The 14,809-nt window shown below is 48.2% G+C and overlaps 1 protein-coding gene across 1 annotated transcript in view; it reads right to left on the minus strand.

Annotated features, from left to right (window-relative positions):
* The window catches only part of Slit1 (slit guidance ligand 1), a 158,502-nt gene that overhangs the window by 15,978 nt on the left and 127,715 nt on the right, over positions 1 to 14,809 (minus strand). Inside the window, exons 24-28 of the mRNA XM_042263590.2 lie at positions 13,480 to 13,551; positions 12,655 to 12,726; positions 3,406 to 3,569; positions 1,543 to 1,667; positions 1,184 to 1,281 (exon numbers count right to left, since the gene is read on the minus strand). Of these exons, the coding sequence (XP_042119524.2) occupies positions 1,184 to 1,281; positions 1,543 to 1,667; positions 3,406 to 3,569; positions 12,655 to 12,726; positions 13,480 to 13,551 (531 nt within the window). The remainder of the gene's footprint in view (positions 1 to 1,183; positions 1,282 to 1,542; positions 1,668 to 3,405; positions 3,570 to 12,654; positions 12,727 to 13,479; positions 13,552 to 14,809) is intronic.

The raw sequence follows: 14,809 nt of genomic DNA on the forward strand, positions 1-14,809 counted from the left end.
CTGTGCAGGAGCTGAGGAGGAGACCAGGGAGGAAGCTTAGCTGGAGCTGTTGCCTGCCCCTGAGGTGGGCCTGCCGCCTATTGTAAGGACGTGTTTCCAAGGCAACCCTGGAGAAGAGGCACTTAGCACTTTATTTTTTACATCTGGTAATTTGGGTCTGCAGAGGCAGGTTTGGCCATTTCCGCCCGTAGATTCAACATCATTTTCTGAAGAGCCAATCTGTTCAGTAGGCAATTTATCTCCAGCAACTAAGTACTGTATTCCCCAGAAAAGCTCTGGGAGGGCAGGAAGGGGCGGGGGGGGTGGTGGTGGTGCTGGGGCTTGCTGGAGAAAGCAGGCTGGCTGGAGTGTGAGGATATGACATCCGCTCTGGAAGGATTCAGGTTTGCTAAGTGGCAAGGGCAGCTGTATCCAGAGCAGGTGAAATGCCGTTCACGGTGGGGTCCCTCCCTACAGTGGCCAGCAAGTGAGAGCTTTGCAAAGGGAGGCCCCCAGAAGGAGTGACCAGGCTGTGGCTCCACCTTTACCACTTCAGCTGTACCACAGGGTTAACCGCAGCCTCTAGAGACTTGTTCAACTTCAAATGGGCGCTCAGGGGGTCCGTGGAGATTTAAAAGAGTCTTGAGGGGCTGGAGAGATGGCTCAGCAGTTAAAAGTACTGGCTGCTCTTCCAGAGGACCCGGTTTCAATTCCCGGCACCCACATGGCAGCTCACAGCTGTCTGACTCCAGATCCAGCACCCTCACAGAGATATACATGCAGGCAAAACAGCAATGCACATAAAATAAAAATAAATAAATTATATTCTAAAAAGTTAAAAAAAAAAAAGAGTCTTAGATGCCCCCCCCCAACCATTCCCTGGCACTGCCATGGTGTGTATTCTTGGCTATAGGTTCCCAGTGTGTGGGAAAACACTCCTGGCCACTTCCTAGAGCAGTGTAAGCTGCAGTGGGGGCCAGCCCCAGCCCGGGTTCTGCCCTGTGAGCCTGTGCTGTCTGGTGCCTGCTGGCCCACGGGTGCTCTGCTCACACCTCCTCCGGGTGAGAAGGGACTCAGAGAGACTGTGGCTGCAGTTTGGAGCCCAGATCTGTTCCCTCTAGCCACCCTCATCTCCAGCACAGGGAGACGGAGGCTGGGCCCATCAGCACCCCCTAACCCCAGCTCAGGCTCCACGGGCACTCACGTGAAGCCAGTATCCTCGCCCTCGTGGGTGTGGCAGGTTCCCCCATTTCCACATGGGTTGCTGGAACAGCTGTCCAGGGACACCTCACAGTCTCGGCCCTGGAGGAAGAGTCAGCGATGAGGACTTCAGGGAGAGCCAGGAGGGTCGGTGTGAACTAAGAAACAGCTCTGCCTTGTCTGCCACAGGGTTGCCTGTCATTCTTCCATTCACTCATCCATCAGTATATCCGTCCACACAGGTTAAGCCACTGGTGACAAGGTCACTCACGGGGCTGTCCTGAGCCAGATCAGCAAACAGTATAGCAGTCCTGCAGGGCCTGTTCCAAGAACTCCGTGCCCCCAGCTTCACCCTCCACTCACCTTGTAGCCACTGGGACAGGTACACCTGTATACTTCCAGAGGGTCATTGTGGCAGGTGCCCTGATTCCGGCATGGGCTGGACAAGCAGGGCTCACACTTGGCCTGGACTGCCAGACTGGGGGGACCTGTGGTAACAGGGAGCGCATTAGCGGAGCATGTGGAAGCATGGGGCTCTGCCCTGAGAGGTGCAGTCCTGTGGAGGCATACCCTCCTCCCGGGAGACATGCCTCACCATAAGTTTGAGGGTCATGCTTCATCCCCCAGCTCAGTCCAGCTATCCAGCTGCAGAACCCACTTTACTACAGGGTCCCTGGAAGTCCCTGATTCTCAGGTAGCTGTGAGAACTATATGAATTGATATGCAGTGCTCAGTGGATAGAAACTGTATACGCAGTGATTAGGGCCACCCCGAAAGTGAGTAGCAAAATTGTGACTGCCGACTTTGCCTAACTCTGCCCCTCACACCCTCAGAGGCAATCACCCCAGCCTACAAGCCTGCTCAGCAGAGAGAGAGCTAGCTATGTGCCTGGGCTTGGCTCTGCAGAGAGGCCACGCGGAGGAAGTCACCATGCCTCGAGGTTCTTCCTCTCCAAGTCTAAAGCAGGGAGAACCTTCCCGCTACACAGACCCCTCTCCAGACCTCACTCACTGGGAGAATAGAGGAGCCTGGCAGCAAGGTTGGTACCTGGGTACCAACCCTGAGGGACACCAAGATTTCACAAGAGAGAATAGGGAAACCTGACCACTCGACTCAGGCTCCCCCAGGAGGTTCCTTCTGGAAGAGGTGAGATATTAGTTCTGATGAAGAGGCATACACTTGAACATAAATAAAAAAATAAAAAAATAAAAACTTTCCATGGGACAGAGGCCACTGGAGGGACTTCCAGACACAGACATGTTGTTTCGTGACCCAGTATTGGTGCCTGAGTGAACTCAGTTAGCGGGCATGCATCAAGCTCTTTTCTCATGTCTGTGTACCTTCCTGGATGTTGTTATATTTCAGTTCAAAAGAATACATTGAAAAAACAAACAAACAAACAAACCTTAGCGCCACTCTGCCAGCTAGTAAATGCCAAGCGTGTGTTAGCATAGATGAGCTTCTAGAAGCCGCTGCAGAGTCGGCCCTTGGAACTATTACTGCTGCGGCAGCTTCCTGCACACAGGGTGGCCTGGGCCTCCTCATTAACCTACAGCTGTCACTTTCATTTCCTATGGTGGCCTCTGAGCTTGCAGAGGGCAAGGGCCATGCCCCAGCGTCCCTAGGGTCCTCCTCTAGCTCCCCCTGCCTACAAAGCTGAGCCCAGGCAGACATTCAGCCACCTGTCTTTACTCTGCAAGGCTCTGCAGGGCCGTAGGGGCTTGGTCGGTCGGCTAGTCAGTCAATCACTCCCTGAGCAAGCCTTTGTAGATGCTAGAGGTAAGGAGCCTCCGCCCAGACTGCCAGTCACACCGTGACTCTGTGTTCTGCAAATGTCAAGAAGGCGCCAGCTGGCCCTCTGGGCCCACCAGGGACAGAGTAGAGGTTCAGCTAATTGTCTAGCACAATGCCTATCTAAAGGAAGTCTGAGTGCCTGTATTGCCAGGAGCCTGGGAGCTTTGAAAATGCTATTTTGGTTTTTTCTTACATAACCACGGGCAAGAATTTAAGCCCTAATGGACTGGGATTTTTCTGTTTGGCTTTTTTGTTTGTTAAATATCAAGACTGGAAGGCAGCCATGCTAACAAGCACAATCTCATTTCTATCCTTGACTCTCCCACTAGTGGGACCCAGAGACCCGGGAGTATCTGGAAGACCCTACCAGGGCTGGGCAAGTCCTAGGGTCCCTGGTACCCACCGCCCCTTCTCTCATGCTCCCGGGCTCACCTTGGCATTCAAACTTCTTGGCAGGAGTGGTAAGCAGAAGTTTGCCCTCCATGTCTGGGGGTCCAGCACAGCGGGCAATGCCGGGTTCCTTGTAGCCGGTCTTCACCCAGCTGGAGAGCCATCGGAGATGGCAGTCGCAGTACAAGGGGTTGGCACCAATGGCCCTGGGACAGGCAGCAGAGAAAAGCAGGCCTTGACCCACTGAGCACATAGAGACGCAGGTCACCCCAGGCCCCGCCTGAAGCCCTCCATATGCATCATCTTGCTTTGTCCTCACTGTGCCCTGTCTCCATTTTCTGCACACAGAGACAGAAAGATGTTCTACATCCAAGGGAGGGGGAGTCTGGATCTGGAAGCCATGCTGCCAGGAGCAGAGGCTCTGTACTCAGAGCCTCCCCAGGCATAGGGGAGAAGGCAGCCCGCATTTACCTTTGCAAAGAAATGGCCGCTGCTCCTGCCATAGTGTGCATCCAATGCTCTCATTAACCCCACACGCAAGCTCCCTGTATCTTTAAGATGTGAAACTGAGCATTGCATGGAATAAATCATTTCTCTGGGGCGACACTGTGGCTAAGGGCAGCCTCTGGGTCTAAACCCTGAACTGCCTGTCTCAGAAGCCCAGCCACTTTTGTTTTTCTTTTCATTTTTAATTAAGCAAAGACCACATGAATGCATTCTTATTTGTAAGCCTTTCTCAAATGCTGCAGAACACTGTGAATGCTAAGTGCCATGGGCGTGCACGCACACACGCACACACGCACACACACACCCTGTTTTTTGTTTTGTTTTTGTTTTTTGGAGATTGAGTCTCACTATGTAGCTTTGGCTGGCCTGGAACTCCCTATGTAGACCAGGTTGGCCTTGGACTAATAAAAATCTGCCTATCTCTGCCTCCTTAGTGCAGAGATTAAAGACATGCCACCATGCCCAACAACTTAAGTTTTTTTAAAATAATTTAGTTATTATTATTTTTTGTGCATTGGTGTTTTGCCTGCAGGTATATGAGGGAGCCAGATCCCCTAGAAAGGGGTTATAGACAGTTGTGAGCTGCCATGTGGGTGCTGGGTATTGAACCCAGGTCCTCTGGAAGAGCAGCCATTGCTCTTAACCTCTAAGCCATCTCTCCAGCCCAAACTTAAGTTTTTTTTTAAGAGCATATTCCAGTGTTACTGATGGGAGTGCGAAATGGTATAACTCCAATTCCAGATACAACTGCTTTGTGGAAGTTTCTCCTCCAGACACGTCTACAGATGCATATAAAGACACCTGTGTGGCAGACGGCTGCTGTGGTCTGAGTGCCCCTTCCAAGTATGTTTTGAGATTTTCCTCAGCCCAGTGTTGGAAGCTGGCCTTTTAAAACAGGTAACGGTCAGGAGAGCGCTGTGCCCATTCCCCCAGCACTGGGCCAGCTGTCATAGGAGTGGATGCCGGGTACCAAGGCTCTGCGTGGCTCCACTGCCACCCTGTCGTGTGAATGCTCAGTCATGCTTCTGGTATGCCATCACTGTGCTCCTGGATGTCCAGGCTACAGAAGCAGGATCAGAAGAGATCAGAATAAACTCTATCATTGGTCCAATCGGGAGCTGCAGGAAATGAACCAGGACCCGGAAATTGCCACTGTTCATCGGCAAGTAACTGGTTAAATAAATTATGCTGTGTTCACAGTATGCCACGATCCTCCACAGAGGTTCACAGGTGGCACAGTTACCAAGCTCATGTGTGGGTGGCCTTCCAGCCCTTTGCCACATGGATGCATACGGTTCCTATCCACTGTGCATCACATCCAAACAGCTTGTTTCTTGTCACTAGGCAGCATGCCTTGGAAACCTTCCAGGTCAGCATATAGGAATCTGCCTCATTTTGCCTGAGTGCTTTGCAGCGTCTCTGGGAAGAATAGATACCCTGTGGTTTAATGAACAGCTTCCCTGTTGCTGGGCGCTCTGGCAGCTGAGACGGCTGTGAACACTCTTTTACACATGGCTTGGTGAGGTGTGATTGTGCCTCTGGAACAGATGCCTATGGAACCCAGGTGACAGAAGAAATGGATGGCGAAGATAGAGCTGCCCTTGGCAAGCTGTATCGGCTTCCATGGGCCACCAGTCCAGGGCCATGCCTGGACATCCGCACCCACCTGAGTACTGCCAGCTGCCCAGCCCTGTACTAATCCTATGGCAAGCTCAGAATCATTCCCCATTCACAATGAGAGTCATAAAGACAGGATGTGAATATAATGGAAAGAAGATGCCAGAGTTCTTCCTTTCAGTCAACAGAAGATCAGCGCCTGAAGCTCATCTCATCCGTATCAACCGATTTTAAAGCCCCAAGGTTGTGTGAGGTTAACGAGAAGGGAAGCGTTCATCAGGTCACTGGATACCCAGCCACTTCCCACCTGTTCTGGACTGCAGAGGAAGTGCCCCCCGCCCCAACCCAAGATGGGTACAGCCTGATAGAAGCGGCTGTGGCTCTGAACAGGAATCTCCCAGAATAGCACAGCTGACGCTGTGTGATCTTATAAAACAGGCTCAGCAAGACTTGGACTCCAGCCTACCACAGCTGCTCCCTGCCTGGGGTGACCTTGGGCTGTTCCCTTAACATCTCTGGGGCTCACTTTATGATTCAATAAAGAGCCTGCGATCAAGAGGGGAAGAGAGACAAGCACAGATAACCTAGAATGGGCGCCGAGGGACTCAGACAGCTCGGGAAGGAGGGCAGGTGCAACCTTGATGTGTATTTAATTTTCTGTCCTCGTGTGCTGACAGCATCCATCCTGGCTAATGGGATGAGCAAGACACCACCTCCTCCCCCATCAGCACCAGAGCCTCTCAGACACAGAGAGGATTGGAGGCAGACTCCAGTGTGTAAAAAAGAACTTCTTAAGATTACAGGAAGACAGACATTATGGTATATTTAAAATACTTATTTTTAAATATATTTTATATAAAATATACTTATTTTTAAAATGTTACTTTAAAATACTCTTTTTCAAATTATCAAAAAGTCCAATATAGCCTAATTATGGCATTTAAAAACAGTATATAATTTTTAATGAACTACAAGGAATATAGGCCAGTCATGAACAGGGTGGTTAGGAAAAAAACACTCGAAGATCCGAGGTCGTCCTGAGGGTGGGGCTCTTGCTGTGACTGAAAGCTTCACAAGCCCCCATGCTGGCACACATGTCCACCAGACATCAGCAACACTGCATCTCAGATGTGAATGTTCTTTCCCAATCCATAACTAAAAACCACAGGCCAAAGTCTCCTAAAACCACTCAAAACCATCCTGGCTTGTTCTGCATGCGTGGCTACTTGTTCCTGTCCTGGGCAGACATCAGCACCTCACTCAACACTTCAAGCTTCCACTTGCTCAAGGCTGGGTTTTCCCAGCTGAGGACCACTGCCCCTCTCTTTGGCAATTCTTACAGCTCCCTTTCTCCCGGGGACCATCTTGCCCAATGGAAGCTAACCTTAAGTACAACTTACAAAGTTTTTTTTTCTTTTTGGATATTTGAGACAGGGTTTCTCTATGTAGCCCTGGCTGTCCTGGAACTCTCTCTGTAGACCAGGCTAGCCTCAAACTCAGAGATCCACCTGCTTCTGCCTGAATGCTGGGATTAAAGGTGTGCCACCACACCACAGCATAGTTTACACATTTTTTTTAAAGACTTATTTATTTATTATGTATACAGGAGAGGGTGCCAGATCTCATTACAGATGGTTGTGAGCCACCATGTGGGTGCTGGGAATTGAACTCAGGACCTCTGGAAGAGCAATCAGTGCTCTTAACCTCTGAGCCATCTCTCCAGCCCCCTAGTTTACACATTTTAATCAAAAGCTTTTTAAAAAGATTCAGGAGGCTGGGGTAGGAAGATCATGAATTTCAGGTCAGTTGGGCTATGTAGTGTGATTCTGTCTCGAAATATTAATTAACTAATTAGTTACCATTTTTAAAAAGTAAAGACAACTGAGAAGCTGGTGGGGAGAGAAGAACAGGTAGGACCAAGGGAGACAGAGCTGGGTAGGGCAGCCAGGCCCTCGTCAATCCCAAAAGACTGTGGCTTGGGAACACACCCCAGTGAGCTTATAAATAGCTCCATGTTGTTGGTCTTTGGTGTAACTTGGGCACACTGAAACAGTAGCTGCCTCATCTGCTCATGCCAAGCTGTGCCAGCTTCTATTAATGGAGCCTAGCCTGAAACAGCCTTTCCTGGTCTGAAGCCAGAAGAATTCTCAAGCTGTAAACACCTCCACCTGAACCCCAGCCCCTGCCCAGCCCACTCATGGGTTTATATGTGTTCCATCTTCATCCTCTGGTCCCAGAGGCTGCAAAAGTGGTTCCTTGAGGACAAGAGCCACTAATTCCAGAGCTGGACCAGACACTAGCTAACACCAAAGACACTAGCTGGGTCAGTCAGCATTAACTGAGTGGAGCCTGCCAAACACATCAGAAGGGCACAAATCCTCAGCACAAAGGAATGCAGGAAGAAAAGTATTATCAATCTCAAAATAGAATTAACTTCATTTTAGTATATTCCCTTTCAGTCTGTCCGTTTTCCTTCTTCCTTCCCCTGAGACAAGGACCCACTGGGTAGTCCAGGCTGACCTGTAACTTGCTATCTTCCCCCATGCTAGGATTCCAGGTGTGCATGGCACCACCAATCCTTATGTTCATATTTGTATCACATTAATTATTCTGCATGTCATCAAATAATAAATTACAGTGCCCTAATTGTCATTAACTACTTACTTTTTTGGTCATATGGGCATGGCATAATGTAATTAATCATTTCTACTGAATTTTCACACCTACTTCTCAGTGAACATTGAAATATGGCTTTCTAGCCCATAGCAGAATAAAGGCAGTAAAATGTAGGGTTCTAACAATGAAGGACAACATTGAGGAACTGTATCCATGAGCTTGAAGAGGGTCATGCCACCGTTTGGTACTGGGCTGCAGGTTAGACACCTGAGCTGGTGTGTATCCACTGATGGATAAAGAGATGTTATAGTCTGGGTTTTAAACATCCTCTTAAAACTCACGTGTTAAAACTCTTAGACTTCCAGCCTTTGGCATTGCTGACGGGTAGTAGGACCTTTGGGCAGTGGGATCTGATGGAAGGCATTGGAACATTGAGGATGTGCCTTGCAAGGGACTATCAGGAGCCCAGCCTCTCCTCTTCCTTCTCAACTGTTGTGAGGTTGACAATTTGCTCAGCCACACATTCCCATCATGATGTGCAACCTTACCACAGGCCCAAAAGCAATATAGTTCACCAGCTATGGACCAAAGCCTCCAAACTCTCGAGGTAAAACAAACGTTTCTTCTTTTGAAGTTGATCATCTGAGTGTTTCGGAAAATTTGTTTAACTATGCAAAGATGTGCTGCATTTGTTTATGTTTTGGATATTTGTTTAACTATGTAAAGATGTGTTGCATTACCCATAAACCATGGAGTCTATATATATAGAATGGAGGTCCCTAGGACGACTGTGGCTTATAATATATTTTGGTTTTACTCAATTATTGAAAAAAAATAGCCAAATGAATGGAAACACATGAACTATGAACCAAAGGCTGAGGGGCCCCCAGCTGGATCAGGCCCTCTGAATAGGTGAGACAGTTGATTGGCTGGATCAGTTTGGGAGGCAACTAGGCAGTGGGACCAAGTCCTGTGCTCATTGCGTGAGTTGGCTGTTTGAAACCTGGAGCTTATGCAGGTTTAATTGTTGGTCTTAGTGTCTGTGCTAACGGTATTCTGTTCTGAAAGTCTTTTCCTGTGCCAATGAGTTCAAGGCTATTTCCCACTTTCTCTTCTAGGTTCAGACAGCACATGTTCTAAATAAACAAACCCAAAGCTGGAGCTTATGAGCTTGGCTCAGTCTGGGAGGAGGGGACTAGACCCGCCTGGACTGAGTGTACCAGGTTGATCACAGTCCTCGGGGGAGGATTTGCCCTGGAGGAGGTGGGAATGGAGGGTGGGCTGGGGTTAAGGGGAGGGGGTGGGAGGGGGGAGAATAGGGGAACCCATGGCTGATATGTAGAACTGAATGGTACTGTAAAATAAAAAACAAAAAAAAGATGTGTTGAATTTGTTTAATTATGTAAAGATATGTTTTACCTTGCCTGCCTAAGGCACCTAATTGGTTTAATAAAAAGCTGAACGAGGGGTTGGGGATTTAGCTCAGTGGTAGAGCACTTGCCTAGCAAGCACAAGGCCCTGGATTTGGTCCTCTCAGCTAAAAAAAGAAAAAGCTGAACAGCCAATAGTGAGGGAGAAGGTATAGATGGGACGGGACTTCTAGGCAGGGAGAATAAGTAGGAGGAGGAATTTAGGCTAGGGTGGGGGAGAAAGAAAAAGAGATGCCAGGGGCTAGCCAGCCACACATGGAGGAAGCCGGAAAGTAGGACATACAGAATGAAAGAAGGTAAAAAGCCCTGAGGCAAAATGTAGATGAATAGAAACAGGTTAGATTAAGTTAAAAGAGCCAGTGGGACAAGCCTAAGCTAAGGTCAAGCATTCATAATTAATAAGTCTTCATGTCTTTATTTGGGAGCTGGTTGGTGGCCCAAAGAAAATTCCAATTACATCTGTGGTATTTTGCTATGATAGCAAAAAATTGACTAACATTAGCAAATGAGTGGCTAGTGGATGATCTTAACTGATTGATTTCTTATGTAATACATCTGGCCTCAGGTTTGATACCATGTTTTCCTGAAGACAGCTGTAGGATCAAACTTGGTTTTTACAGCTTTGGGTTTGTTTATTTAGAACATGTGCTGTCTGAACCTAGAAGAGAAAGTGGGAAGTAGCCTTGAACTCATTGGCACAGGAAAAGACTTTCAGAACAGAATACCGTTAGCACAGACACTAAGACCAACAATTAATAAATGAGACCTAATGAAAGTGAAAAGCTTCTATAAGGCAAAAGTCACTGTCATTCAGATAAAGCAGCAGCCTACAGAATGGGAAAAGATTTTTACCAACTACACATGCAATAGAAGGCTAATATCCAAAAAGTATAAACAGTAAAGGAAACTCAAATGGCTGAGAAACACTTAGAGAAATGCTAAATATCCTTAGTCATCAGGTAAATGCAAATCAAAACTACTTTGAGATTTCATCTTACACCTGTCAGAATGGCTAAGATCAGTAACACAAGTGACAGCTCATGCTGGCAATGATGTGGAGTAAGGGAAACACTACTCCATTGGTGGTGGGAATGCAAATTTGTACAGCTATTATGGAAATCAATATGGCAGTTCCTCAAGAAGATGGGAATCAGTCTACCTCAAGATCCAGCTATACCACTCTTGGGCATACACCAAACAGTTGCTTCATCCAGTCACAGGGTCACTTGCTCAACCATGTTCACTGCTGCTCTACTCGTAATAACCAGAAACTGGAAAAAACCTAGATGTCCCTCAATGGATTAATGGATAAAGAAAACATGGTACATTCACACAATGACATTCTACTCAGCCGTTTGAAAGCATGAAATCATGAAATTCGTAGGTAAATGGATGGAACTATAAAAATCATCCCGAGTGAGGTAAACCAGACCCAGAAAGACAAACATGGTATGTATTCTCTTATAAGGGGATATTAGCTGTTAAGTCAATGATAACCAAGCTATGATCCACAGACCCCCACACAGAGTTTAGGTATAGAGTAAGGGACTGGGGTGGGCACAGATAGCTCTCCCTAGGAAACAGAAATAGAATAGATAGTTATGGATGGGGGAGGTGGACTGGAATGGGAATTCAAGTTGTGGTGAGGAAGAAAGAAGGGGACACTGGAGGGAATATGGGGAGAGACAGCTAAAATTAAGGGCTGTTTGAGGGCTCATAAGGAAACCTAATATAGTAGAAGCTTCCTAAAATATATCCATATGTGAATGTGTTGCCTATTTTAAGATCATTCTGACTTTGCAGATTAAAATATGGGAAAGATAATTCTCAGAACCAGGGGCATCTAAGATGGCTGACTTAACTTCAAGAGAAACATTGCCAATAACCAAGGCTCTCTGATCTAAGTATTCCTTGCCCCCGAAGGCCCTGGGTGTGGAGGGGATTCGGCGGAGAAAAGGAGCCAAAGCATTCCAGCTACAGTCCACATGGCCACAGTCTACATGCATGCCATAGCCAAGGGTACCGAGAAATGCCAGGAAGGTGTCTTTTCTGCACTGTCCCAACCCCCAGGTGAGGACAACCCTGTCTCAGCCCTGGGCTTACCCTATCTCTTCATTGCCTTATAAACAATACATAAAACAAACACGTGGTCATTAGTACCATACAGTGCACAAATCAGCAACGCTGACTGCATTCCCAGCCCTGGGCAACTCTCTCCACTACCCACTTCCAAAGCATTTGCATCACCCCAAACAGAAACTCTGTACTCTGAGATATTAATCCCCATTTGTTTGTCTATCTGTCTGTCTGTCTGTCTATTATTTGTGTGTGCGTGCATGTGTGTGCGTATGGAGGCCAGAGGACACCCTTGAGTGTTGTTTCTCAAGTACCACACACTTTTTCTTGGAGGCAGGGTCTCTCACTGAATAGGCAAGGCTGGCCAGCTGGCCAGTGAGCCCCAGGGATCTGCCTGGCTTTGCGTCCCAGCTCTAAGATTGGTACGTGCTACCATGCCCGGCTTTTTATGTGGGTCCTGGGGGTCAAACTGAGGTCCTTGTGTGTGCATGGCAAGCACTACTGACCAAGTTGTCTTCCCCAGCTCTAGCCCACTGCTTTTCAAGAATCATCAAGGCACTGCCCGCTGCAGAGCCTGGGAAGCGATTCTATGCCACTCTATCCCTTTGGGAAATAGATTCCAGGGTCTCATTCCCGTGGTGTGAAGCAAGGAATGTATTATGGGGATAGTCTGAGAGCATGGGCGGGCACTGGGGCGGGAGCCACCACCTCACCAGCTGTGGCTTTGGGCAAGCATCTTCCTTTTGTATAAAATGAGGAAATACTACACACGTTGTGGAATCATTATGAGGGGGTCACACTGGCAGGTGACAGGTCCAGCAATCAACAAATGTTTGCTACCACCTGCTAATGGCCTATTCTCCCTCACCGTCCTTGTGGGCCACTGAGTGTATAAGAGGTCAAAAAGGTGACTGGGGCAAGTTCACAAAGTCAGTATCAGGATAAAGGCAGCATGCTCTGATGGTCTGAGGGGCTGGATCTCCCTCAGACTCCAAGTTCAGCTTAAATTCAAAGAGGCCCGGAGAATCGGGCTGGCATTACTTACAAGTGAGACAGAGACGTCACGTCGGCAAAGATGCCCTCTTGGAGGGTGGAGACATCATTGCCATGCAAAGACCTGAGGAAAGAAGAGGTTACTGGAGCCTCGTCCAGGGACAGGGTGGGATGCCTAATGAAGGGGCTTCCTAGCCTTTGCTGAATGGCCACACCATGGGTGTCTGCTGGTGGGGAGACAGTCCCCAGCCCAGCCACCCTGATCTGTTAGCCCCAGGAAGGAAAAGGGGAGCCTTTAGAGTCCAGGTAGGCCACACTGCTCCCCCATACTGTGGGAAGACTCTGATTTTGCCATCTAAATAACTCGAGTTTATATCATAAATAAGACATGTAGACACACAGGCCTCCCTCTTAGCCAAGAGATGGAGGCAGAGTAGGCAATTTGTAAAGAGACCAACATTGCCAGCCATAACTTAGGACTGGAGGAATGTCACCTTGGTTCTGATGGGGTCAGGAGCCACCATAACAGACACAACAGAATGTTTTGATCAAAATCACTTTGAGAACTTGTAGAAAAAGTTTTCTGATCTCTGGAAACAAACGCTTTCAATCTGAACAGAAGTCTCTTGTGCAAAGGACTCCTCTATCTTAGGCACCCCTTCCCCATCATACATGTATACACAGACTCAACTTGGGATGATGATCACCTCTTCTCTTGGATCATTTCCCACTTATAGTGTGGCCTCTATAGAGGGTATGAATGAGAGTTGTCTGGGCTCCCGGGCACCAGACCTGGGAATATTCCTGCTCACCACGGGTAGGGGGTTGGCCTCAGGTCACAGGGTAGATTTCCTAGAACAAGTTGGGAGAGACTTACAGCAGGCGCAGGGAGCGGAGCCCCTGGAAGGCTAGAGGAGGGATGCACTGAAGGGCATTGTAGCTGAGGATCCTGCAGGAAAGAAGGAGGAAGCTATGACAGAGATGAAGGACCATCCCCACCCCAGGGTCATGTCATTAAGTTAGTTAACAGTATTTGTGTTCGGATTGTGTTTTTATCGCCCACAGCTAACCCACTAACTCAAAAGATTCCAAATAAATGAACCCACGAGAGTAGACAGGCAGATTGGCAAGGGAACTGGTTCTGGGGTAGACATGTGTACTGGACAGGGTGCCATTGGTAGTGCCAGGGAAGGAACACCAACATGTGGAAGAATGTCAGAGTAATTGTGCTGAGAGGTAGAAACCAAACAAAACTGGACCACGAATCTATTTCAATAAAACTCTGAACATACAGCCTAACCTGGGGCCTCGTTCTGGCCAGCCTCGAGCTTGTGGTAAACTTCCTGCTCAGTGCGGAAGCACATCATCACTCCTGGCTATCAAGTTCTATACTTTAATATGGGATATTGCAGAATATTAATTATACATAAGTAGAATTATTAAAAAAAAATCCAAGTGAAATGAACCACCCACAGCAAAGGAAAGAACACCAAATTCCTCTTGACTGCTGAGATCGCATAGCCTGGAGTTTGTCAACCTCAGCACTGCTGGCAGTCCCAGGCTGGGGGGCTGTTCTAGGTGCTGAGGGAAGGTTGTGGCCTCCCTGGCCTCTGCCACGCCATGCTAGCAGAATTCTTCCTCCAAGGTGTCACAACTACACATCCTCAGCCATTGCCAAAAGCCCCTGGAGCTCAGGGTCTAAGGCTCGAAATACCACTCTAGGTGGAGGTGACCTTCACAGCCAGGCTCACATTAGCCCAGTCAGAGATTGTCATGAAGATGGGAAATGGGGATGAGCAGATCCATAGACACTAGTGGGAACCCGGACAGGTCCTTGCTGGCCTTTGCTCATTCTCTGCTCTTAAAGGCTGGCTAAGTCAAGCCCTTTCCTGGGTACTGGTCCTCAGGTTTAATCTAGGTCACACGTGGGGAAGGCCTCAGTTCCTAGCATTTCATGTATAACTCAGGGGAATGGAAAAGAATGAGATGTACTCTTAGCCTCTCTTAGCAACTTAGGATGCTGGTTAATGCCTGTGACCAGCGGCTTGCAATATTATAATAGCCAGCATGGGGTGTCTTAGGACACAGGCACAACATTTCAGAGGGTCCGTTCTCACAGCAGTCCAAGCTGAACCCAACCCTCAGATCCACCAAGAGGAGCGTGGCTAAGGAGAGTGCAGTATAGGCTTATAGGGAACAAGACATAG

The sequence above is a fragment of the Peromyscus maniculatus genome, chromosome 1 (genome assembly GCF_049852395.1).
Source record: "Peromyscus maniculatus bairdii isolate BWxNUB_F1_BW_parent chromosome 1, HU_Pman_BW_mat_3.1, whole genome shotgun sequence".
NCBI classification, from domain to species: Eukaryota; Metazoa; Chordata; class Mammalia; order Rodentia; family Cricetidae; genus Peromyscus; species Peromyscus maniculatus.